Source organism: Emys orbicularis, chromosome 3 (assembly GCF_028017835.1).
Source record: "Emys orbicularis isolate rEmyOrb1 chromosome 3, rEmyOrb1.hap1, whole genome shotgun sequence".
Taxonomy (NCBI): domain Eukaryota; kingdom Metazoa; phylum Chordata; order Testudines; family Emydidae; genus Emys; species Emys orbicularis.
In genome coordinates, this window is record NC_088685.1 from 71,730,316 (window position 1) to 71,757,189 (window position 26,874).

Consider the following 26,874-nt stretch of genomic DNA (forward strand, 5'->3'; position numbering starts at 1 on the left):
TGTCTGCCTTGTTGTTTCCGAGAAAATTTATTGCCACTAACTGGAAGGCTTTCCATGCCGTCTTTTCCTTGCCACGCAGTGCATGGTCAAATGCATCATCTCAAAGAAGTTCACGAATCTGAGGACCAACAAAGACACCTTCCTTTATCTTAGCTTCACTTAACCTTGGAAATTTTCCACGGAGGTACTTGAAAGCTGCTTGTGTTTTGTCAATGGCCTTGACAAAGTTCTTCATCAGACCCAGCTTGATATGTAAGGGTGGTAACAAAATCTTCCTTGATTCAACAAGTGGTGGATGCTGAACACTTTTCCTCCCAGGCTCCAATGACTGTCGGAGTGGCCAATCTTTCTTGATGTAGTGGGAATCTCTTGCACGACTATCCCATTCACAGAGAAAACAGCAGTACTTTGTGTATCCAGTCTGCAGACCAAGCAAGAGAGCAACAACCTTCAAATCACCACAAAGCTGCCACTGATGTTGGTCATAGTTTATGCACCTCAAGAGTTGTTTCATGTTGTCATAGGTTTCCTTCATATGGACTGCATGACCAACTGGAATTGATGGCAAAACATTGCCATTATGCAGTAAAACAGCTTTAAGACTCGTCTTCGATGAATCAATGAACAGTCTCCACTCATCTGGATCGTGAACGATGTTGAGGGCTGCCATCACACCATCGATGTTGTTGCAGGCTACAAGATCACCTTCCATGAAGAAGAATGGGACAAGATCCTTTTGACGGTCACGGAACATGGAAACCCTAACATCACCTGCCAGGAGATTCCACTGCTGTAGTCTGGAGCCCAACAGCTCTGCCTTACTCTTGGGTAGTTCCAAATCCCTGACAAGGTCATTCAGTTCACCTTGTGTTATGAGGTGTGGTTCAGAGGAGGAGGATGGGAGAAAATGTGGGTCCTGTGTCATTGATGGTTCAGGACCAGAAGTTTCATCCTCTTCCTCGTCTGACTCAAGTGAGAATGATTCTGGTGCATCAGGAACCGGCAGTCCTTCTCCGTGGGGCACTGGGCGTATAGCTGATGGAATGTTTGGATAATGCAGAGTCCACTTTTTCTTCTTTGACACACCTTTCCCAACTGGAGGCACCATGCAGAAGTAACAATTGCTGGTATGATCTGTTGGCTCTCTCCAAATCATTGGCACTGCAAAAGGCATAGAGATTTCCTTTTCCTGTTCAATCACTGGCGAAGATTTGTTGCACAAGTGTTGCAGCATATGTGTGGGAGCCACCTCTTGTCCTGATCTCCAATTTTGCAGCCAAAATAAAGGTGATAGGCTTTCTTAACCATAGTGGTTATACTGCGCTTTTGTGATGCAAAAGTCACTTCACCACAAACATAGCAGAAGTTATCTGCACTGTTCACACAAGTACGAGGCATCTCTGCTCACTTTGGCTAAACAGAAATGTGTCCCTTTGCAAAATCAAACACTGACAAATAAGAGAGCACGACACTGTATGATTTCTAGAGCTGATATAGGGCAATTTGTTCAGCAGAGTGATGTAAGCTTCGTTATGATTGCATCATCCATGACTTCTAGGAATAACATGGTGCAATTCATATCTTGTATGACGCAATACCAGCTTCAGATTGCATCATTCATTGTTTTGCCTAAAAAGCAAGTACTGTCCAAACCCAGTCAGATTTATTCATAGATCCAGTCAAAGATGTATTTTAGTCATTTCTGGTTTAAATTGAGATCCCTTCCCTTTATAACTCACTTATCCTCCGCCATTCCCAAGTCAAGGGTCATATATACTGACCCAATAGCATATCTTGAAAACTAGAGCCAATCAACAATTTTAAGCAACATTTTCGTTCTCAGTGACCCAGAATTAGTAAAGTTTGACTACATTTATTTCAGAAGCATTTTGGCTGTAGAGCAATGAAAACCACTGCAACAACTTCCCTAGGACTGTGGTGGGTTCTCCATCACTTTAAGTCTTTAAATCAAGCCTGGATGTATTTCTAAAAGAGATGCTACAGCTCAAACAGAAGTTTATGGGCTTGAAGTGGAAATTACTGTATGAGGATTTATAGCCTGTGTTATACCAGAGGTCAAACCAGATGATAATTGTCACCTCTAACCTTAAAATCGACAAACCTCTGAGAGATTTTGGGCCAGGTCCAGATTGATCATTGCTGCAAAGCTATCTGAAAACTTCCTTACTTGGCCAGTGGAGAATCACTTCAAAGTAAGGATTTTCAAGTGAAGTAGCATTGCTCTATGGGGTACTCACCTTCCCCCCTCCTTGTGGCTGGTAGAGGGGGCATGGATGGTGTGTTCCTATACCCTGGTGATCCTTGGCTGCTGGAACAGCCCCTTGCAGCCTTCCGGCTATTCCAAATTGCCCCAGGAGGATCAGCCCTACAGAGTGATCCAGGATCAGGGAGCACAAAAGTTGCTTAAGGTGGTCTCCCATGATGTGCTGAGTGGAGTGTTGCTGGACTGCAGCTTGGGATCTGGCCCTGTGTGATTGGGTCCTCAAATAGATCGGCTTGATTGGTCTAACATCCTGCTTTGCTGAACAACCCCATCACTCTGGGCAGTTGGGGTGTGCCCAGGGCCGGCTCCAGGGTTTTGGCCACCCCAAGCAGCCACAAAAAAAAAAAAAAAAAAAGCCGCGATCGCGATCTGCGGCGGCAATTCGGCGGGAGGTCCTTCGCTCCGAGCCGGAGTGAGGGACCGTCCGCCAAATTGCCGCCGAACAGCTGGACGTGCTGCCTCTCTCCGGAGTGGCTGCCCCAAGCACCTGCTTGACCAGCTGGTGCCTGGAGCCGGCCCTGGGTGTGCCTACTTATTAAGTGATTCTGTTGGAACTATCTTAATATCCTATTTCATCCTGTGGATAAAGTTCTTTATTCTTTTTTTCTACTTCTAGCCCTCTCCATTACTATTACATTCCTATGTTCTGTCTCATCATGTTTCTCCCTTTTTTGTAAAAATAAAGAGATACTTAAAGCCACTTAACTATTGCAACACTACCAGATGCTGCTTCTGTTTATTAAACAAATTGACATACCCTTGTGTCTATAGATCAGAACAGTGAACTATGCATGTGTTCCTTGAGAGCTTTCAACATAGCAACAGCCACAGAGAGCAATTTCCTTGTTCCCCCACGTCTTTGACACCTTAGGTCAGAACAGGCAGTGCACAGGAGAGAAGAGTGCCAGGCACCTTTCCCCTCCACCTCCATTTTGTACCACTAGGGAAGGACTGGGCACAGCTCCAGGCCTCACACTTCTCTAATTGCATGGACTGCTCGAGGCTATTGCTACTAGCAGGGCTGGTGTTAAGGGGTAGCAAGCAGGGCAAATGCTCAGGGCCCCACGCCTCAGGCATTGCAGAAATCCAACCTGTGAGCAGGCCAGGGAGGCAGGATAGGAGGCCGACTCCTTAGGTTCTGCCCTGGGCCCCAACAAGTCTAATGCCAGCCCTGGCCACTAGCAGAGGTAACCATCCCAAATTGTGTATGGAGGAGGTGGGGTCCAGGGTGTGCTCCCCTCCACACCAGCCAGCAGCAGTGTCACCTCAGTTGGATTCTCAGTGCTTCAGAGGTCCTGGTGGGACAATGAAACCACACAAGGCACAAAGAACAGTCTATTTATTTTCAAGTGCTACCTGAATATGCCATTCTTCCTTTGGCATGTACCTCTTAACGTCTCCCCTCACTAGGATTTATTCTTTCCCTTAACTGTATTTTACATGAAGTGCTTGGGGCTCTCTCTCTAATAAAGATGCTAATTACAGCTGCATTATGGGCGTACACAGGTTTGTACAACTTGTACACTGTGTTTTTGTTCAACCTGTTAAAGCTGCCAGTTTACACCTTGCCATCTACTTTGCTAGTGTCAACTACAGTATGGTAGAACATCACTGCCATTTTTGTGAACTTGAATGAAAACAACGAAGGGTGGCATTGTTTTAATATCTCTTGCCATGTATCCATTGGGGTCTGTTTGTGAACAGGGGCCACTGCATCCATCTTCCCAGTTTTATTTCTGGCTATGTGGCATCACCATTGAACCTATTTCATACTTTACAAGATGGATCTTGGATTCACAGATATTAACACTGCAATAGTTCTGTAATAGGGTAGTCTGGCCCATTTTCAAGAAAGCAGAGAAGGGGAGTATTTGAAGACAGACAGGAACCATACTTCATTCTCTGATGATTTTTCCCCTAACACTGATGTTTATAGAAATGGCTTGAATTCTTCCTGCCTGACACTACTGCATCTCTATTAATAGTTCATCTCCCTTAAAACTACTTTTCTCATGTTAATTAAGATAGCATTGGTGACAATTCATAGTTGCTAATGAGCAAAAACAATGATTGCAGTGAAGGGAAAATCTTAATTTGTGTTGGACAGCTTCAGCAGACATCATTTTAAACACTGACTTCTTAGAAGGCATAAGCCAGTGATACCCTCCAGACAAGTGCACAGAATTTTTTTTCTCCAGCAATATCCCCTGGTGTTTGTCTACTTGCATGTACAGGTCATGTTATGTAATTATTCTTACTAGACCTCAACATTTTTTACAAAACAGAACAGGAGTACTCCAACACACAACACGAAACTGCTCTAATATCAGGAAAATTTCCCTCCAGTCAAACTCCTAAATGACCGCATATGGCAGCACTGGAAAAAAATTAGCATGTAGCCCTTTTGGAAACAACTGGGCAATTGATCTGCAGGTTATTCAACGTCCTTTCTTGTTCACAGGCATAACTGATTGTATCCTTGTAGTCTGCAGAAATGTTGGAACTAATAAAACTTTTGTATCCACTCTTGTAAATACCCCAGCATTCTACCACAATAAACAATCAACTCCTCCTTTCCTTCCCCAAAGCTGCTATAATCAAGAACAAGCAAACCAGATTGTTGCCACGTTAAACCAGATTGTTGATACTAGTGGTTTTGGATGTAAAAAATGTAAAACTACTAGTCATTGGAGGAAAAAGAAAAAGCTAAGCACAATATTTGTTGGTCAGATAACCCTGAATATGCTGCAATACAAACTTCAGAGGTCTGCATTAGGAATGATATAGTTATCTGCAATGTTGCATTTGCCCAAATTGTATACATCTGAATTTACAAGGAGACTCACCTGCCCTTCTTATATACCTCATGTATTTCTTTTCCTTGCCGGTGAGCTCTGCATTCAGTAGACAAAACCCATCCCCACAACAGCAAGAAGATGCTAAACTGCATTTTATGGACAGTCAACATGATACTTTGGGGTCCTATATCCAGAAATAGTCCACACAAGAAGAAAAACAAAATGTAGATTCTGTTTCTCTTTTTAAGACATTATCAGTCCCTTCGTTATTGGAAGGATGTTTACTCATACAAAAAATCATCCTGCAGTATTTAATCTGGACAGTGGGGAAAGCAATTTCCACTAAACCTATAAATCCCTCTACGTCAGATGGTAGGGATTTTCGAACAGTGTAGAATTCACGTATTCCTACAGAATGGTTTTTTTTGTTCAAACAGGCTATTGTATAAATTGATTTAAAACAAAACCTTTCAGGTATTTTGGAAAATGGCATATTTCTGGTGAACCAGGATATTCTAGCTGATCAAAGATTTCTTTAATTGCTGATTTAAGTGTACCTGTTAATGCCTAATATGATAGTCTTTATTAAACATCTGTTTAGCTGCTGGAAGCAGATAGAAATTATGATGATTGTATCTAGTTTTTAAGGAACATATTTGATCTTATTTTCCCTGGTTTTGCTTCATGCTTGCAGCGTGTGGTGATGCCATTGTTGATGTGCTTACAGAACCTGTGTCACGCACTTCACTGCCAAGCTGTTTGGACATACACAGGATCTATGGAAAATCTCTAGTTAGGGAGGTAAAGATGAGCATAGGGCGAGTCATTTATCCTCTCTGCAGCTGGATATTTTAGAAGATCATGGTTGATTGTCACTTGCAGACTAGAGAATGACAGGGTGAAGAGAGCAACAGAGGATTTCAAAGGACTAGAGGAAAAAAATGTTCTACATCTTTAGCGTGTAAAGAAATTGTCTCTGATGTTAATTAAAATTAGAAATAGCTGTTGCTTGCATTTCTGTACTTACTGCCAATATCCTGATCCTTCTCTTTGAAGCACTATAATGGCTCCCCATTATCAACAGCTTCAAGTTTAAACTCCTGGCTTCATGACCCTATGCAGCTCTGCGTCGATCTACACCTTCTCTCTTATCACATTGCTACTATCCCTTGCATTCTACCATTGATGCCAAATTTACCTTAGTCCTCCATTTCTTCCACAGCTGTCACCAATACTTTTTCTTTACATGCCCGCTATGCATACAATTTGCACCCTATACCAGGACAACTAGTCACCACCTTCTCTTCAGGCTGATTCCTCTTAAAGACATTGGGGCAGATTCTTGCCTGGTATAAATTGTCATCGCTCCGTTGACTTAAGTGGTCATAGCTCTATTGAACACCTCAGCTGGTATACAGAGTTTATGGCTAGAAGGGACCATTAGATCATCTAGTCTGACCTGTATGTCACAGGCCACAAGAGAGACATGGGGGGACGTATGCTATGAGTGGAGAATTGTAAATATAGTACCTATATTTAAGAAAGGTGAAAAAAGTGACCTGGGAAACTACAGGCCTGTTAGTTTGACTTCAGTTGTATGCAAGGTATTAAAACACATTTTGAAAGAGTAATTAAAGACAGAGGTAAACGGGATAAAATACAACATGATTTTACAAAAGGTAGATCATGCCAGATCAGCCAGATATTTTTTTTAATAAGGTAACTGATTTTCTAGATAAAAGAAATGCAGTAGATCTAATCTACCTGGATTTCAATAAAACATTTGATACAGTTCCAGATAGGAAATTAGTTAAATTGGAGAAGATGAGGATTAATACAAGAATTGAAAGGTGGGTAAGGGATTGATTAAAAGGGAGACTACAATGGGTCATGCCGAAAGGTGAACTGTTAGGCTGGAGGGAGCTTACTAGTGGAGTTCAAGGATAAGTCTTGGGACAAATCTTATTTAACGTTTTCATTAATGATGTTGGCACAAAAAGTGGGAGTGTGCTAATAAAATTTGTGGATTACCCAAAGTTGGTAGGTATTGCCAACACGGTGGAGGACCAGAATATCATGCAAAAATATCTGGATGACCTTTGGAACAATTTACCAAGGGTCGTGGATTTTCTATAACAAACCATTTTTAAATAAAGATTGGATGTTTTCCTAAAAGGTATGCTGTCGCAATTATTTTGGGGGAAGTTCTACGGACTGAGTTATATAGGAGGGCAGACTAGATTATCACAATGGTCCCTTTTGGCCTTGAAATCCATGGAATCTATTTTGAAGTCTATTCTATACTTTCCCAAGAAGATTGTGGTAATCCATGGTGGTTCTCTTTGGTCATCTCTGGCTACAAGGTGTGCAATCTGTCTCTTTTGGATCCTCTTCTTGAAAATCAGCAGCTACCATATGTTTAGGCCATCTGACTGCTGCATAATGTCCTCTTTTTAGACGCTTCCTGCATGTGGTGTCCCTTGCTGGACAGAGCAGTTTGCTGTGAGGTGGCTTGCCACACCATGGGAATTCTTTCATGCTCTTGTTGTATTCCTTTTCTCTTACTCCATGTTAGTATAGCTGCTCTGGATCCTTTTGTGCTTGTACTGGTTTGGGTGTGTATCGCTTCTGCATCCTGAGGTATTTTCCTTCCCATGTCTCTGTGGCCTGCTCCTTAGTTATTCCTGAGGAGAGTCTGTTGCTTTATGTATTGGCTTTGGAGGACTATGTTCTTCGCTGCTTCTAGTGTGAGGTTAGGATCATTCTGAAAACTTTCTGATAGCTGGCTGTCCCTCTGCTCTGCAACAATCCTGTCTCTGATTAAGTTCTTCATTCATCTCCCTATAGTCACAGTGTTGGATTAGGTTGTACAGGACTGTTATGAAGTCATTTGCTGATTCATGCTTCTCTTGTTTGCATAAGTGAAATTGTGCCTGCTCAAGAAATTGTATTGAAGCATGGCATGAAATGTGTATTTAGTTGTTTAACTGTATTGCTCTGTTTCATTTGAGCAGCTGTGAGGCTTCTGGAAAGTGTAATGTCCTCTGCTGCAGGTACCATTGTATGGAGCAAGGTATTAACTTGTTTCTCTTCTGATTGCTCATCCAAGCTGGAAGATTGATAGAACCTCAGGAATCTGCTTACCCTGAGGGTGCTGGAAATCAAATTCTGCTAGGGTGGTATTTGGAAAAAGGCTGGGTCAGACATAACCATCTGGATTAGAGACCCAGCAGCCCATGGCTAGGGTGGATGCAAGCCTGACTGACTATTTCCTGTTACACATTCTTGTCTCTTAGCAGTGTGCACCCTAGTGGCAGCTCTAAACATTCACAACTGATATCACATCCAGTATGTATGTAACTGGCTGGGAAGTTCTCTGTTTGTCCACATTGAATGTAACCAGGTCATAATCTTTGGTCCCAAGGCAACCACCAGTTTCTAGTCCACTGATTAATTTATCTTTATCCATCATAATGAGATAAAAAATACTTACTTCATGTGCTCATCCTGTGAGATTTGCCTTGGCTTTCTGTAAATTGTTGGACAGGCCCTGGTAGGTTTCAAAGCCTAATGGCGTAGGCCTTGGGTGGCTAACAGGTTTCCTCCTTAAATCTCATCATGATAGTTAGCTGTGCTCATATGTCAGCCACTTTTTAGATACCCCACCATCAAGTCTTAGGTGGGGAGTAGGGGATTGTCTTTGCTATGATGGGCACCAGGGAATGGGAGCAAATGTGCTGCAGCATTCTGAACAAGCTGCAAGTGATGGAGAAGCCCTGCTATCAGCTCCACCAAGAGGGAATACAATAATAATTGAATCTCATAATCATGAGGGCATGTGCGGCTTTTGTAAAGTTGTCACTGAATAAATAAGGGTGTAGACTATGTAAATTGTGCCACATCCAACAAAAGGTTTTCCCTGGAAAGAGAGTGGTTGAAAGTGATGCAAAGATTCTTAACCTGACTTGCTCTTCCTGAGCAAATCACCTCAATTTGGCACATGAAGGGAAAGTGAGTCATAACCTCTGCTTTACCAGGGCTCAGGATGAGGTAGCTGATGATAATATCACTCAAACATTATTCCAGGGCAGACATGGAATACGCAGGGTCCGTGGGGCTAGAGATGTAGAGGTGTATCATTGGCATACAGAAGAAACTTGATGAGTCTGATCCTTGCTAGTGTAAACGTGTCCTCCTATGAATCATAGAATCATAGAATCATAGAAATGTAGAACTGGAAGGGACCTTGAAAGGTCATCGAGTCCAGTCCCCTGCCTTCACAGCAGCACCAAGTACCATCCCTTACATGAATAATGAGACCATCCACAGTTACATTGGATATGATGATAAAATACAGGGGATATAAACTTCCATGCTCCAGGGCATAAGCAAACCTCTGATGGGGGTTAGGAAGAAGCTTCCCCTATGGGCAATCTATTCCATAACTGTCTGTTATGAGGATTATTGCAGGTGGTACTGGCCGTGGTCAGAGATAGGAGTATTATTATTAGGTGTGCTAGGCACTGTACAAACAAAGTCAAAGACCATCCCTGCTCCAAGGAGCTTATAACCTAAATAGAAAAGACACACAAAAGTCAGGGTAGGAGGGGAAACTGAGGCACAGAGAGGCAAAGTGACTTGCCTAAGGTTACACAGTAAGTCAGCAACAAAGCCAGGAATAGAATCTAGGTCTCCTGAGTCTCAGTCCAGTACTCTTTCCATTAGATTATACTGTATTAGATGAACCCTGCACAGATCCAGTATTGAAATTCCTATTTTCCTATCTTGTCTGACAAGATCACAATAATCAATTGCAGAAATTAACAAAGGAGCAAATCAGTCTAAATTACTCAGACTTTCCTCTGCCTGAGAGCTTAGCTGGATAGTTCTTCAGTGTCTCTGGCTAAGGAAAAATAACATCACTTAGTCTCACACTCAGAGCTCTTCTGTGTGTCTACATAAAATCCTTACACAGAAGGTGATCAGGTCAAGGTCCTAGCCATCACTTCTCCAGATTGTTGCCCAGCTTCAGCTCCCAGTGACCACCATTCAACCCTCGTAGCCTCCAACCACAAGAAATCAGAGAACCACAAGGAGCTAGGAAATCAGCAAGCCTGTAACTGATAACAGTTTTTGGTGAGCTGGCTGCATCCTTGGTTAGAAGAGTTGATCAGCTATGCCCCAGGATCAACACGACAATAAAAAGCCATAAATTTGGGACCCCATGGAAGTTAATGGCAAAACTGTTTTTTATGTTTGCATAGGACTGTGGTTTCCAGGTGCTACAGTTTGCAATATACATTAATAATAAATCTCCAATGAATACGTTGGGAGTAGGATTGGGCCCTAAAATATTATGTGCTCTTTAATCAGCATCAACTTACTTCTGAGTGACCAGGCTTCCAGAATCTGGGTAGAAAATTGGCTGTTTAAGATGAAGAAATAAGGTTCATCTTAGATCATAATTTTCTTAAGAGAAGGAGCAAAGCAGGCCTTTGAGAAGTAAAACAAGGATGGAGGGGAGAGGGAAAGGCATTTGAAAATTAAGATGAAGAGGTCACCATTTTTTTTTAAAGGAATAAATCTGTTGGCTTTAAATATTTATTCTATCAAACTTACTAGCAGGCTGAGGGTTAATTTTGCCTGCTTTCCATAAGTGGGATTTTTGCATGATGCTGAAGACTAAAACAGACAGCATTTTTTATTCAGTGGATAGAAGGCCCTGTGGGTACTGAACAGACTTGAGTGAATAATTTTCATTGAACAAGATACTTAACACATTTTTCTTCTTGTACAGCTTATGGAATAGCTGTGAAGAGACTGATTTCCTCATATGGATTTATCATTCAAATTTGATCAATGAATATCTTCCATTGTTTACTCTAGGGATTGATTGCAAATACTGTACATTTGAATTGTTGCTTAGTTGTGCCTGGTCAGATTATAGCATGGAGTTGTTTGTTATCTCATAGGATGAGCCTTTGTAAATACTGAAATTTTTTGCATTATTTACCCAGCTCTAGTCCTGAACTAAACTTGCCACCTGTATTCCAACAACTTGAACAGTTTGAGCCCCTAGAGGTAATATAAACAATAATATGGGTACGTATAATTGTACATATCTAACACCATTCATCCAAAAATCTCAAAATGTTTTACAAATATTTAATTAAATATCACAATATCCCTGAGTTTGGTGACTATTATGCCTGTTCCATGGATGGGGGGGAGACAGAGAGCTACAAAGACATTAAATGATTTGCCCAGGTCCACATAGAAAGTCAGTGGCAGAGCCAGGAATAAAATCCACGAGTCATGTAATAGCTGTCCATAAAATCCACCTTTGAAATTCTGAGTCCCACAACCTAAAAGATGTATCTTGGTTTCAGGACTGAACTAGTCCTTCTGTGCATACGCTTTTGTGCTATAAACAGATTGTAAGATTACTGAGCACCACATTTGTGTTAGAACCAGTCTATCTCCAAAATGACAGCACAGCTGGAACAAAAAGTGCGTTTTGCCTTAAGGCACCTTTATTCGGAATCCTATAACCACAACCTTGTCTGAAATAGAGGTAAGGTCAGGGTAAAAGTCATGTCAGCAACTAGGTACTGTACCAAACCAAAAACAGTTGCATTGTCCTAGATGGGAAAGCAGGTGGTCCATATAAGACCGTTCACCACAATGATGTTTCTACCCACAGTTATGAACCTTCCATGATCTTGGCCTTCTCCTGTGTGATTAAATTATCTGATGGTTCACAAATCTCATGGTGATGAAGATGTTGCAGTGTTATGTAGAGTGCATCTCTAATGCCCTGAGGATCACATATGGGCAAAGGGACAAACACACTGCAGTGAAGTGCATGACACTAGATTTCAGTTGGCTAACATGGAGAACTTGGTACTGTTATTTTAGGCACAGGAACTATCACAATATCTAGATTGTACCAGTCACTCTTAAAAGAGCCCATTAATGGAGATATTTTTAATGGGTGTCACCCCTTGGAATATTAGAGCTTGTTCTGCAAACCTTGATGCACATGTCACTTCATCTCCATGTGACTTTGACTAGAACTGTAAGAATTATAATGATCTTTCAGTTCACTGGCAGTTCTGAAAAACTGAAGAAAAATTTAACCTAAATTTGGGGCTTTTTTTAGGTTAAATCCTTAAATAAAATTTGAATGAAATTTTGACAGGAAATGCCATTTCAAATTAAAAAGTTAAAACATTTCATTTAAGCATTTTAAAAATGAAATGTTTCAATTTTTAAAACTTTTGGGTTTCTGACCAAAACAATTTAGTAAATTCAACATGAATTTGAACAGCTATTTGTTATAGCTGGAGGAACAGCAAGTGGACCCAACTAATTGAAATGATGTTGTTGGAAGACTTATTGGCTCTCTCAAGTTCTGCTTCTTTATGAAGCAGCATTGTGCAGGTGGGTTGCAGACTGCCAGGAGTGTGCCTGTATGTTTTAGTTTATCCCTTGAATGCATTATTATTTTTTTTAAAATTAGACTCAATGAAGGGTTATGGTCCATCTATCACCCTTTGATGCCTATACTTGTGAACTTCGGGGAATTGTTCTGCTGCATTCGCTTTGTGGTGGTATTCTCTCTATCTGCCCTGTACCGGGGGGGTGGGTGAGGGAGGAGACGAGGCTATAAAAGTACCTTGAATAAATAGTTCACAGTTGTTGATGATACAAAACATTCACCAATGAAGGATTTAGCCCAGATATCTCATGATATTTTGGAACATATAGCAACTAGTAAAGTTCACTGTTGGCCTCCATCATGGCACAGTTGTTGTTTTGGACAGCCACAACTTTGTCCTTTGTATTTGAAATAGACTTTTCCATGGATGTTAGGAAGCAGAAAGATGGGGAAAATATAGCTGCCATGTTTGTACTGAGGAGATTATTTTTAATGCAGGGTAAAAGGGAAAGAAAATATTTCCTTAGAAGGTACAAAGAAGCTAATACTCATATCCCAGTGGCAGGTTTTGTAATTAGGTCTGCTGTCTTCATGTGTTGCAAAGATCAGCAGACGTGCAGAGAGAGGGGGAGAGGTGGGAACCTCCCTGTGACAGGGTTGGGGAAAACCCTGTTCTGTGCGGGGCCAGTGCATCCCATCACACGCCTAACCCCTGTCTATATATTAGTCCTTCTTAGCAGGGGAGTGCAGCCCAATCGCCAGAGTTAATAAATTGGCCCCAGTTGGCAGAGTGGTTAGACCCATGGGCTACAGTCAGTAAGTTTACTCTAATGAGATGGGGAAATGCAGCCCAATGGCCAGCATTAATAGATTCACCCCTCTTAGTAGGATAGTAAGGCCTAGTAACCCCAATCAATAATAATAATAATAATAAATTATTATTTATAATAATTTATTATTATTATTATTGGGGGGGAGGGATAGCTCAGTGGTTTGAGCATTGGCCTGCTAAACCCAGGGTTGTGAGTTCAATCCTTGAGGGGGCCACTTAGGGATCTGGGGCAAAAATCAGTACTTGGTCCTGCTAGTGAAGGCAGGGGGCTGGACTCGATGACCTTTCAAGGTCCCTTCCAGTTCTAGGAGATGGGATATCTCCATTAATTATTATTATTATTATTATTATGGCCCACTGGCCAACATCAATAGTCAGCAGGGCTGTAAGGCCTAGCAGCCAAAGTCCATAGGTTTGACCTTCTCAGCAGGGCAGTAAGGCCTAGTGGCCAAAGTCAGTCCAGAAGGGGGCACCACACACAAGGAAGAGGGTGGTGGCCCTAGGGGTGGTGTGGGGGGGTGTCCAGGCCCTCCCTCTCCACTGGACCCCAGCCCAGAGCCCTGGTAGTGCCAGGGGCATGTGCCATTGAGTCAGCAGGGTGGGGGGAGGTATCCAACTGAAACATGCTCACTCACAACTCCAGTTCACCAACCAGGCCTCTATCTTATTTCCCTGGGCCGCTTCCTACCATAGTTCCCATGGCTACAGTCTGGGCATCTCTGCTGTCTCCGGGTTCCCCAGTCTGTGTTGTCCCCTGTGACTCCTGACACAGCAGGGTCTCAGTAGGTACCTAAGCATCTGCTTGGGTTACAGCATCTCAGGCCTTGGCTGATCCTTGGCTGGAGCCAATAGAGCATATCTTTCCTCCCCAGCAGTCAGCCCCAGCTGAGCTGAGCTGAGCTGCTCCCTTTTATACCAGTGCAAATGGAGCATGCCCAGTAGAGTAAAGGGGGTGTGGCTACCTCAACCCACAATGTAAGGTTAACACTTCCCTGTCCAGTGAGGAGCGAGTGCGCCCCGTCACACTCCCTAACAGGAGGATGTCACTTTGAAATACTAAGGACAACTCCTGAGCTGGCATACATCTGCATCAATGTTGGAGCTATACCAATGAACATCAGCTGGCCCTAAGTAACTGTGTGATATCTATTATTGTCATCCTTCTCCCTCAATCTTGTCTCTTTGTGCCCCCCACTTGTCGTGTCATATCAAATCAGGCTTGCATGCTTTTCTAAGCAAAGCTTTGGTCTTTACTTGTTTTGTGAGTGCCTAGGACATTTTGGGGCACTTAAGAAATCACTAATAATAACAAATAATAAAATCTTTATGAAATCTGGCAGAGCAACAACCTCAAATCAGAGGGAAGAAAAGTGCCAAAACATATTTGATCCAAGCCTGCTTATCAAAGAATAAAAATAAAATAGAGGCAAAATATAGTACATGTGTCTCTAAGCCAGTGTAAATCCCTAAATGGATTGTATGCTATATAAATTGAAGCAAAAAAGGAGTTCAGGAGAGCTGGCAGTTTCTCAAGGAAAAAGTATTAAAGGCATAACAGCAAATTATTCCAATGAGAAGGAAAGATAGGAAGAATAGTAAGAGGCCGATATGGCTCCATCAGGAGCTCTTTAATGACCTGAAAATCAGTAAGAAATCCTACAAAAAGTGGACATGTGGACAAATTGCTGAGGAGGAGTACAAAAGAATAGCACAAGCATATAGGGACAAAATCAGAAAGGCTAAGGCACAAAATGAGTTATACATAGCAAGGGCCATAAAAGGCAATAAGAAGATGTTCTTTAAATACATTAGGAGCAAGAGAAAAACAAAGGAAAGTGTAGATCCTCTACTTGGTAGGGAAAAAGAGCTAATAACTGATAACATCAAGTAGGCTGAGGTGTTTAATGGCTATTTTGCTTCAGTTTCCATTAAAAGGGTTAAAGGTAACCAGATAATCAACACAATTAATATTAACAAGTTGAAAGGAGTGCAAGCCAAAATAGGGAAAGAACAAGTTAAAGAATATTTAGGTAAGTTAGATGTTGTTAGATTCAAGTTGGCAGGGCCTGATAAAATTCATCCTCGGGTACTTAAGGAACTAGCAAAAGCAATCTGGGAACCATTAGTGATTATCTTTGAGAACTCCATGGAGGATGGATGAGGTCCCACATGACTGGAGAAGGGCAAACATAGTACCTGTCTTTAAAAAGGGGAACAAAGAGGACCCCAGGAATTATAAACCATTCAGCCTAACTTCAATACCTGGAAAGATACTAGAACAAATTATTAAATAATCAATTTGTAAGCACCTAGAGGATAATAGGATTATAAGTAAGGATACGGTTCTGTCACGGAGGACATGGATTCCGTGACTTTCTGGGACCTCCGTAACTTCTTCTGAGGCAGGGCTAGAGCAGCTGTAAGCCCCAGGGCTGCTGGAGCAGCGGCCATTGGAACAGCTCGCCAGTGACCAACCCCGGGCCGGCGCCGGAGCAGCGGATGGGGGTGTATGTGTGTGCCAGAACAGCTGACTGGCGGCCCGCCGCCAGAGTAGCGGCTGAAGTTGGGTCAGTCCCCCTAGAACTGGAGCAGCAGCAGTCAGCCTCTGCCACAGGAGCAGTGGTGGGGCTGGAGCAGATGCAAGTCCCAGCAGTGCTCTGTTTGTGGTCCCCCATGCTCAGGGTATTTTTAGTAAAAGTCAGGGACAGGTCATGGGCTTCCATGAATTTTTGTTTATTGCCTGTGACCTGTCCCTGACTTTTACTAAGAATGCCTGTGACAGAATCTTAACTTTAGTTATAAGGAATAGCCAGCATAGATTTGCCAAGAACAAATCATGCCAACATCAACCTTATTTCCCTCTTTGACAGGGTCACTGGCTTAGTGCATGAGGGGAAGCAGTAGACATGATATAACTTGATTTTTAGTAAGGCTTTTGACACAGTCCCACATGACATTCTACTAAGCACACTAGGGAAATGTGGTCTAGATAAAATTACAAAGGGTGAGTGCATAACTGGTTGAATAACTACTCAAAGAGTAGTTATTAATAGTTTGCAGTCAAACTGGGAGGGCGTAACTAGTGGGGTTCCACAGCGGTCAGTCTGGGTGTGGTACTAGTCAATATTTTCATTAATAACTTGGATACTGGAATGGAGAGTATGCTTATAAAATTTGCAGATGTCTGCAAGCACTTTGCAGGACAGGATTATAATTCAAAACAATCTTGACAAATTGGAGAATTGGTCTGAATTCAACAAGATGAAATGAAATAAAGACATGTGCAATGTACTTCACTTAAGAAGAAAAAATCAAATCCACAACTGCAAAATGGGGAATAACTGACTATGTGATAGTACTACTGAAAAGGATCTGGGGGTTATAGTGGATCACAAATTGAATGAGAATCAACAATGTGATGCAATTGCAAAAAAGGTTATCATCATTCTGGGGTGTATTAACAGGAGTGTCATATGTAAGACATGAGAGGGAACTGTCCTAGTCTACTTGGCATTTGGTGAAGCCTTAGCTGTAGTACTGTATCCAATTCTGAGTGCCACACTTTAGGAAATATGTGGATAAACTGGAGAAAGTCCAGAGGAGAGCAACACAAATGACAAAAGGTTTCGAAAACCCGTCCTCTGAGGAAAGGTTAAAAAAAACTGGGCATGTTAATCTTCAGAAAAGAAGACTGAGGGGGGGACCTAATAAATCTTCAAATATGTTAAAGGCTGTTATGACGACGGTGGTGATCAATTGCTCTCCATGTCCATTGAAGGCAGGACAAGAAGTAATGGGCTTAATCTGCAGCAGGGGAGATTTAGGTTAGATATTAGGAAAAATTTTCCAACTATAAAGGTAGTTAAGCTCTGGACTAGGCTTCCAAGGGAGTTCCTGGAATCCCTGTCACTGGAAGTGTTTAAGAACTGGTTGGACAAACCCTTGTCAGGGCTGGTCTAGGGTTACTTAGTCCTGCCTCAGTGCAGGGGACTGGACTTGATTTCTCAAAGTCCTTTCCAGCCCTACATTTCTATGATTTTATAAAGAGAGGAAATATGCCAACCCTGCAGTGGTTGGCCAGGAAGCAGAAATCTGAATTTCTACAGCTGACAAATGTCGCTTAGTGAACTGCAGTGTTTTGAAACGAATGCTTTTGGATGCTGCTCCTCACTGCTCTGTTCAAATTAATAACAACTTTACTGCACTAGAACATTAAAAATCAACTATGTTTATATTTTGTTTTGGAGAGGAGCTGAAGCACCAAAGCAATAAGAGACAAATGTTTAATATTTAGTTTTTGTTAGCGTTCTTTACTCTGTCTTCTTTATCTGTTGCATGGTTCCGTTTCTTCATCGCAGTTCTTTCATGCAGACCAAATTCCATGTTTGAAGTTTTCCAAATTATGAATGTGCTGTTTTATAGAATTGCTTCCTTTTGTCTCTGATCATTCTGCAGTGTTATTTGCATTCTGTTTGCTGGATTATCCTGTGTGGCAGGATATTTGACCTCTTGTATTGAGGTTTTGCTGCTAAAATTGGAATAAGCTTTTATAATGATGTTTAACATTTTTAAAAGATATTTTAAAATGTTGAAATATGCATGATTTTGGTGTTTTTTACAGACTATCAGAGATACCTTGTTTGGTATTAGTGGCATATAGTGTGTGTGTCGGGGGGGAGGAGGGGTTCAGCATATGTTTTATGATGGGGCCCCAGGATGTCCCTAGGGTGTTGTGTGCACATGGCTTTATTTACCACTGATGAGGAAAATCTCTTCTTTAACAGATAGCCCCTTTTAGTGCCGGACTCTCCAACACACCTGGGAATCTAAGGCACTCAAAATGGACTGAAACAATACTCTGTAAATTCTGGACATGGACTAGATCTGCTCTGATTTCCTGGTTTCTGTTCCTTACCTATGCTATCCTGCTAATGCCACTTCTTCTCTGTGACCGGCAATGGACACATCTCGTACCTAGAAATTTCCATTATGGAGCACTGCAGGATTCCCCTTCTTTTCTTGGTCTCATCCTTTTTGGCTACCTCCTTTCTGAATTCAACCAATAATATGTAGACAATACCTAGAGCTTATCCCTCTTCCTGTTTCGGTCCTTTTGGGCTACTTCAGTATTATTAGCTCCTCGATTTGCCATATCCTTCCACACAAAGTATCTAAAACTGGTATCCTGATTGGAAAAGCAAAAAAAGAAACAAAATAAAAAACCCTCACTCAGAACTCTACTTCTTCTCTCTCCCTTCGCAAGTCAAATTTCACATTTGCTCCTGCTATAAGGAATTTATAGTAGGCATTCCACATGGCCCTGAACTCTGTGCCCTCCCAGATCTATATACGTGATTACAATGAACATCACCTGCAACAGAATTCCAAATTCTGCTTGCCGTTATAGTGCTGTAAACCCAAAGTGACTTCACTAGCATGAATTTATTCTGCCCTCCAGATTTAAACTGATAAATTGAAGGGCAGATTTTAGCCCACTATCTCAACCAATTTTCTGTCAACATTCTTATACTGGATGCATCCTGGATTAACCTTCATCTCTTCTTACTTTGGCTGCTGTAATTCCCTTCTTTGTCTCCCTAAATCTCAACTCTCAAAACATCCATTTGCCCTGTTTGTGTTATTGTTTTTTTAATATTAGCATGTCTTTATAAAATGTTATGGGCCTGATCCTCAGAAGGTGTAAATCAGTATATGCTAGTTTATATCCGTTGAGGATCTGGCTCCATGTTGTTAGTATTGTCTTTTTATTCTTTGTCTGGGATACCAGAAGCTGGAATATGGGAAGCTATAAGACTAATACTTTATTAATAGTGTTGTGCTGACTGGGATTTAATTTAAAGAAATAACATGTTGCTAACAAATTCTCTTAAGGTAGACCAGAGACTGCAGGTGTGAGGGGATCAACAGGTAACTTTTTGAAGCACTGGAATTACTGAATTTTCCAAATGAGCACGTATAGTAAGTGATCAACAGTACACCAGTGCATCCCACTTGCCTCACTCAGATCAAGACAGAAGGTAATACTTCTCACCCCATATTATGCCTTAACACAATTTTGTGACATTAATTCAGTAAAAATTTGGAGGACAAAGTGCCACCTACTGAATTACCAACCCATTTTGTGCAACACCCCATGCTTTTCTTTAGGGGTCTACAATTCAAATGCTGCCTCTGCTTAATTCATGATATCCGGCAAGATGTCTATACATGGCTGCAGGTATTCATTTGAGGTTTAATTTTGTGCAATTTCTGTATATTAAAATAGATGAACGCATGTTTTCTACAGTACCTATCCTTTGGTATGTTTACTATGATCATAATTCACTAAAGCACCCAGGATGGCTTCCCGGTCAGGCATCGGAGGTTCCAGATTTGCCATGTTCAACTCCACTTTCTGAACTCCACCTGCAAATCACTGTCTCTTTATTGCTAATGGTCAGACATCCATGAATATTGGCTAATGGCTAACACCACTGAAGGAACATATTCTTTATGTTAAGAAATATTGTGTAAAGAAAAACTGCTAGTTCACTATTTTTAAATAATTGAGGTAACTTTAGTATATGATCCTGTACTGTTATTCAGTGCTTAAGAATTGTGGTTTATATTCCATTGATAACTTAGTAACTGTTTAAAAGGTAAAGATTGTAAAACATCTAGAGGAGAAAAAGAAAAGATGGAGCCAACTGAGTCTGCGATAGACTGGCCACATTTTCTATAAAATAAGATGTAGGAGGCATTTTGGGGGAAAAGTAGGCAAACATGTTACCTTTCATAATTTGAATGTGCTGAATCTGAAAAAAAAATGTTCACCAAATTGAATTTTGAATATTTCACCATCTAAATTGTAGTTCAAATCTGAAGTCAATTTGAAAAATTAGTAAATTTCAATGATTTTTATTCTACCTTCTGCATTATAGGCAGTAATGATGTGCTGTAGTATGAAACGATCAGACTTTACTGTGACTACCTTTTCTTTTCTTTTCCAACTGCACAGAGAGGAAAATATCAAAGCCCTTGTCTTTTTCAGTGGATCACAGAATTTGTTATGGGCACTTCCCTTCTTTGGCGTCATGAGCTTTTCCTGAACAAAGGTATTCAATTGCTCCTGGCCAAATATTTCTGCATTCGGCAGAGCTTCCTGAATTGCTTCTGTAGCCAAATCCTTTCTTGCAATGTTTTGCAGTGTGTTGGAGGCTGGCTCACTAATGAATAATTTGAATCTATTAAGTGTCATTAACACTTTGTTTTCATCAACAAGATCATGCTAGTGTGGATTCGCTGCAAATCATTTGGTCATCAAGTCCAACACTGAACACTTTTCTGGTGTTCAGCTGTAGATTGGTACCTATAATTCCTCCTCTTTTACTAGTGGCATTGAGTCAGTCTTGGGAATAGGCTGGATCTACCTGATAGACCAGTGGTGGGCAAACTACAGCCCGGGGGCCACATCCGGCCCTCCATACATTTTAATCCGGCCCTCGAGCTCCCACTAGGAAGCAGGGTCCGGGGCTTGCCCCACTCTGGCGCTTCAGCCAGGGAGCGGGGTCGGGGTCTTGCCCCACTCCGCATGGCTCCCGGAAGCAGCGGCATGTCCTCCCTCCGGCTCCTATGCGTAGGGGCAGCCAGAGGGCTCCACATGCTACCCTCGCCCCAAGCGCTGCCCCCTCAGCTCCCATTGGCTGGGAACCGCAATCAATAGAAGCTGCAGGGGTGGCACCTGTGGACAGGGGCCAGGGCAGCGTGCAGAGCTGCCTGGCTGCACCTCCACGTAGGAGCCAGAGTGGGAACATGCCGCTGTTTCTGGGAGCTGCTTGAGGTAAGTGGCACCGAGAGTCTGCCCCCCCCCCGAACCTCTCCTGCGCCTCAACCCCCTGCCCCAGCTCTGATCCCCCTCCTGCCCTCCAAACCCCTTGGTCCCAGCCTGGAGCACTCTCCTGCACCCCCAACCCCTCATCGCCAGCCCCACCCCAGAGCCTGGACCCCCAGCCGGAGCCCTCCTGCCCTCCAACCCCCAATTTTGTGAGCATTCATGGCTAGCCATACAATTTCCATACCCAGATGTGGCCATCGGGCCAAAAAATTTGCCACCCCTGTGATAGACGCTGTGGTTGGAACCTTTCACAACTGAGTTATCCATGTTGCTTAGCACAAACGATGACATCTGGTCATAGAAACTTGCTGATGACAGAATACGCACTAGGTTATTGTAGTCTTCTGCAGCATCAGATTTTGCAAAATCCAAAAAAATTTCGTTGAGTTTCTTGTCATGTTTCTGTAGATAGCTCAGAAGCTGTGGTAATGACAGTTGCCACATTGCCTGTAGAGTGTTCATGTGAGCATGAGTGGCTTTTGCACAATTTTTACCAGCAATTACATGCTCTATTGTTTGTCTACCTAAAATTCCAGTCCACACACTCGACAATCCAGAATCCGGAGTATGCTGCCCCAGCATTTTTAGGAAGTTCATTGTTATGTGTAAACCTCCTAAGCATGGAATCTAGATTTTTATATTCTGGTACATCCATTTTCGCTTCCTCAAAGCAGGGAAGAGTGCTTGATCAACTGTCAAGACTACATGTTTCTGTTAAAGATAATGTGTGACTTGTGCAAATCTTTGCACAACGGTATTCAGTGCATCAATTCATGAGCTGGGGACTGAATGATAGACATGAAGCTGTATGTTGTTAGTGGAGAGTAATTGTTGCTGTACTTTTCATTAAAACTTGTCCATCCAGATTTTGGATTTTAAACTTGATGTTTGAGGAAAAATGCCATATCCTGTGTTTGTGCTTTCAAAGCTGACTGGCAATCATTTATGTGTCCATTAAACCACTATGCCAGGACATCTTCATTGAATTTTGGTTCTGCTGTACCTTCTGTGATATTAGCAGAAAAGATGGTGTTCATTGCATCTGGGACATTCAGAGTAACATGATTTGTTGGCTCAGTGTCCTGCAGTATCAGATCAAATGCGGGTCTTCTGCCAGGTGGCATACTATGTGATATGAAAAGTGTTTTGCTCATCAAGTGTACACTCATTTTATATCAGAATTAGCTGCAGTGAAATCTGTAAATCTTCCTTTAACCAAGTTTGATGGGATCACTGTTCCATCCCCATTCATTGTCATCAGTATGCTCTTGGCCAGTGCTGTGTCAACTCAAAGTATGTTCTTGTAGCTGATCGTGCCCAGCACTGTGAAACATCTAGACACATTTTTTTGATCTTGTGGTCTATTGAAGGGTGCTTCCAAGCCCAACACGTTTGGGTATCCACTTCTTACCTCCACTTACACTGTAGATGAAATCTTGTGCAATACTTAACATCATGGACCATTTATATGATTCCTGGTTCTCATCTTCATATGCTTTCTTCTCCTCCTCCTCCTCACCACTACCTTCAAATAACCTGACTTCAGGAATAGACTGGTTACCCAAGAGGAGTCGCAAAAACATGTATACACTCTTTGGCACACAGGCAGTGCCTCTTCTCACTGATGTTTAGCCCAGGATTAGCAAGCATATCTGAGAATAATTTCAGTGCTAAATTGAGAGAAAATCATCTTCTAGCTCAGTCTTGTAAACTGGAATGGCTGATACATTTTCTTTTCCTGCACTGTCAAACAATTTAGAGGAAGAGATGTGATGGAATTTGACAGGCACTGAGCAGATTGGTCAGGTAAGATAATGAACTCATAAGCACCATCAAGATGTAGAATGTTTTTCTCTGAAAGTTGTCATATGACTTACAAATGAACATGGGACCTCTCTGCCAGAAAAATGAGAGAAAACAGTAATGAGTCCATTTGAGAGAAAACAGTAATGAGTCCATACCTGTGAGAGTTCCAAAATGTGGCCTTTTTCTGCACCATGTTTTAACTCATTAGTAAGCCCAATCATTGCCAAGTCTGTACCACAATGAGTGGTTTCATACTTAGTTTTTGTTACTTTTCTCAATAAATGCTTAGGGTGGTATTTCCCTTCTGAGGCTATAAGGTCACCTACACCATCTAAACATCCACTGAGCTCATGTTCAAACTCTGCTGCCGTAAGTATTTGTTTGTTTATTTTGAATCTTGTTACAGAAGAAAGTTTTTTGGAACTTCCTACCTGGCAGAAAATGCAGACTACAGTTCACTGCGGGGAATCTTGCTCTGAAGCACTGTAAAGCTTTTGGTGATTGTAATACAAGATTGGGGTTGCAGCTCACTTTTGCTTGTTGATGAAGTCTTCCAATTTTACCTTTATATATGTACATTGCATAACAAGTTTGTTGGTTTTTTTGTTTGTTTGTTTTTTTGTGGCCAAAGTAACAATTGCCTGCAATCCGATTGAAGAGTTCTTAGAATTCTGTCAGTTGCATCCCTGTTTTGGTAGTCCCTGAGTTTGTCTTGCATTTGTTGCCTCTTCTATTGTAGCCAATCCCTGTTTACTTGTTGGCATTGTTCATAAGATACTGTTGAGGCAATATTCAGGTTCAAGACTGCCTCAAAGTTTCATCTATGGAATACTTGATTATATAAATATAATTAATAACTACAACATGAATATTGAATGAATAAATAAATTACCATTATGTAGCTTGTGCTGTGGCATAGGTATCTAAATCAATACCCAACTCACTTACACTGTAAGCAAAAGTCAGCTTTAGGTTAGGTTAGTGGGTAGTGCTAATAATAACTTATATTTTTGAAAGAGAACCTACAAAAATAAGTGATGTGATATACTATGTTGTGTATGATATTTTGTATAATGCACAGCAGTACATTTAATGTCTTCACATATCAAAAATACCTGAAAAGTATTTAGTTTACTTAATCTTAAACATCATCCTTACTGCAAAGCCAACAAAATTCAAGTGCATGCCATCGCATGACCAGAGGAAGCAGAGAGTATGCTCTTCAACAGAAACAGCTTCCTGCATTTTCTGATAGGAAATTAGGAACATATTCCATATTTAGTACTTATCCTTTATTTTCTATTTGTTTTTTTAAGTTACATATGGTAGCTGTTTTTGTTTTTACTCGCCTTCAAGTTCAAAATTCAGCTTGGTAAACAACATTTTCAGATTCAGCACATTCAAAATGTGGAAGAAAAAAGTTTACCAACTTTTCCCTAGAAATGCTTTTGTTTCATTAATACAAATTTATCTGGGAATTTGGCCTACTCTATAATCAAGTAAGACAGCTACATACACTCCACACTAACTAAGCCACGCAGTGAAGCACGTTCATGCATGCAATGCCTGTACCACGAACTGGAAAGCCCAAGTTCAACACCCTGGTGAAACTCTGGCAGGAAACTGCCATGTAACATTACTCATGCAATGTCTTAGTGGTGAGGATTGATTTTATTTTTAATCATTATGCTTTTGGGTAGTTGTGGACTATTGTCTAGTGGCTAGAGCAGCAGTGACCTGGAGTCAGGCATTCTGGGTTCTTTTCCCATTTCTGCCACAGACTTTCAGTAATGCCTTCCATATTGTATGATAGTGGAAGTGTGAGAATCTTTGTTTTTATTTTAAAACCATTTAATTATTATGCAAATGAGTGAAGGTGTGAATTGAGTTTAGGCTTTGCTGTGTTTGGTTAGATGTACTGACCCTTTTCTGGTAAGGAAAGTTTGCAAGAGCTAGGAGAGAGAATTGTTTTAAGATGGACAGTAGTGCTAGTCAGGGTGAAACCTGGCAGTAGACAACTTGGCTATTTTTTTATTTTTTTGGCAGCTGGGTCATGAGAGAGACTCCCAAAGCATCAGCAGGACAGACAAAGGCCAATACGAACTGTCCCACTACCAACCTCCAAGAGGAATAGCAATAATGGGCTGTTCATTCCTTGGGGCCAATATCAGGTAGCGATTAAACTTCATGTGGGTTTAAGAGAATCTGTTAATATAATCTCCATCTTGGCCTACACCTCTATTCCCCATCCTTCCTACTTCCCCCGTAATGTACAGTCCTTATATGTGTGATGTTGTCTTCTCGTGGGTGGCCCAAAGAGTAATGAGACCTAATATTACTGACTATTGCAGACTGATTTTTAGCTCAACTCATAAATATATGTGCTTAGGAGCTTTAGGACCCAGAGTTCTAGTCTTGGCTTCCCAGATGTGTGTTACTTACAGTAATTGTATCCATTATCTGCTGCTCATGGACGTCTTTAGAACTCTCGTGGCTTCTGCCAAGGCTCCCTTTGTATCCTTCTTACACTCTTGTCTCTGTAGCTGCTTCTCTCTTCCAATTCTCTTGGGCCATACCATCCTCCTCTCCTTCTTCAGATCCCCTCTGAAATCAGGCTGCTTTCCAGAACCCTTTCAGGGATGGCTGCTGCAAGACATCTCCATCAAGCTTGTACCGTACTTTGCTGTAGTCTATATGACTGCACCGTGGTTTGCCTTACATGGATTGTAAGCTCTTTGCTAAGGGACAGAGGGCTAGATCCACAGTTGGTGTTAACTGGCTGGTGACTTCAATGGAGCTTTGCTGCTCTATAGCTGCTGAAGATTTGGCCCCATATATTTGTATAAGTATTTGAAAATGCTCATAGGTGGCAAATATTATTACAAGGCTGAGCACACTGCTAGCATTCAAGAAATACTACTACAATCAGCACACATTCCTACTGTCTTCAACTGTCTCCTCATTTAAACCTGCCAGAGCCGGGGAGTTTTTATTTTTAATCTGCTCTGATGCTTTTAAGCTACTTGTCTGTAAGAAATGAAGATATTTTTAGTCTTGCAGCTTTTTCCTTTTTCATGGCCTGGATTTTTCGCACCTTGTAGCACTCTCCTTTGGCAAAATGCAGCCAGGGCACAGCTGTCTCAGTGGAGCCATATAGACATTCTTAATGAAGTATCAAATTAAAGGTTCCTCCTTTGCTGCTTGAGCTTCCATTCCTGGGTTAAACTGAAAAAGAGCTCTCGTTCTGCGATAGCCAGGAGTCGTTAAACACCTGTCCATGGGGTGGGACCAATGGACTCTCTTATTCTCAGACAGGAATTTATCATGCTGAGTTTGGGGGAGAAAGCAAAAGCTATTAAGGAGAGACCCAGATATCTTTAGTCAAAAGATCAAAGTTAAAGCTCCAACTCTTTGCCGTTACAACCCCAAGATCCTAGGCAAGGATTGGATCATAGGGAATAAAGCAAAGCTGGCAGATCGTGACTGGAGTCAGTGACAGCTCAAGAGAAATAATCCCCATTATTATTTATTATTACTAGCTGATAAAGCACTGCTTCCTGAAGTGATGATTCAGCAGAGGACAGGGAGCTCAGCAATGACAAGAGAAGCCTTGAGCTGTCACAAACAGGGATTATATTAAAAAAATGAAAGATCAGAAAGGAGAATTCAAGTGCCAGATGTTGACAAGAGGGATTGCTGCCTTGGGATTGTAATATGGAAGATGAGCTGAGCTATAGAACGGCCAGCCTTCATAACCCACATGATTTCATCAACTCGTCCTTTTTTCCCTTCCAAACCAGGTCAAGCTCAGCTGTACGA

At 41.6% G+C, this 26,874-nt stretch overlaps 1 protein-coding gene across 2 annotated transcripts in view; it reads right to left on the bottom strand.

The window, feature by feature from the left end:
- LOC135875929 (gamma-aminobutyric acid receptor subunit rho-1) overlaps nucleotides 1-5,252 on the bottom strand; it is an 83,906-nt gene extending 78,654 nt beyond the window's left edge. For both annotated transcript variants that reach the window (XM_065401013.1, XM_065401012.1), the window contains exon 1: nucleotides 5,131-5,252. In XM_065401013.1, coding sequence (XP_065257085.1) covers nucleotides 5,131-5,252 — 122 coding nt within the window. The remainder of the gene's footprint in view (nucleotides 1-5,130) is intronic.
- Nucleotides 5,253-26,874: the final 21,622 nt, after the last annotated feature.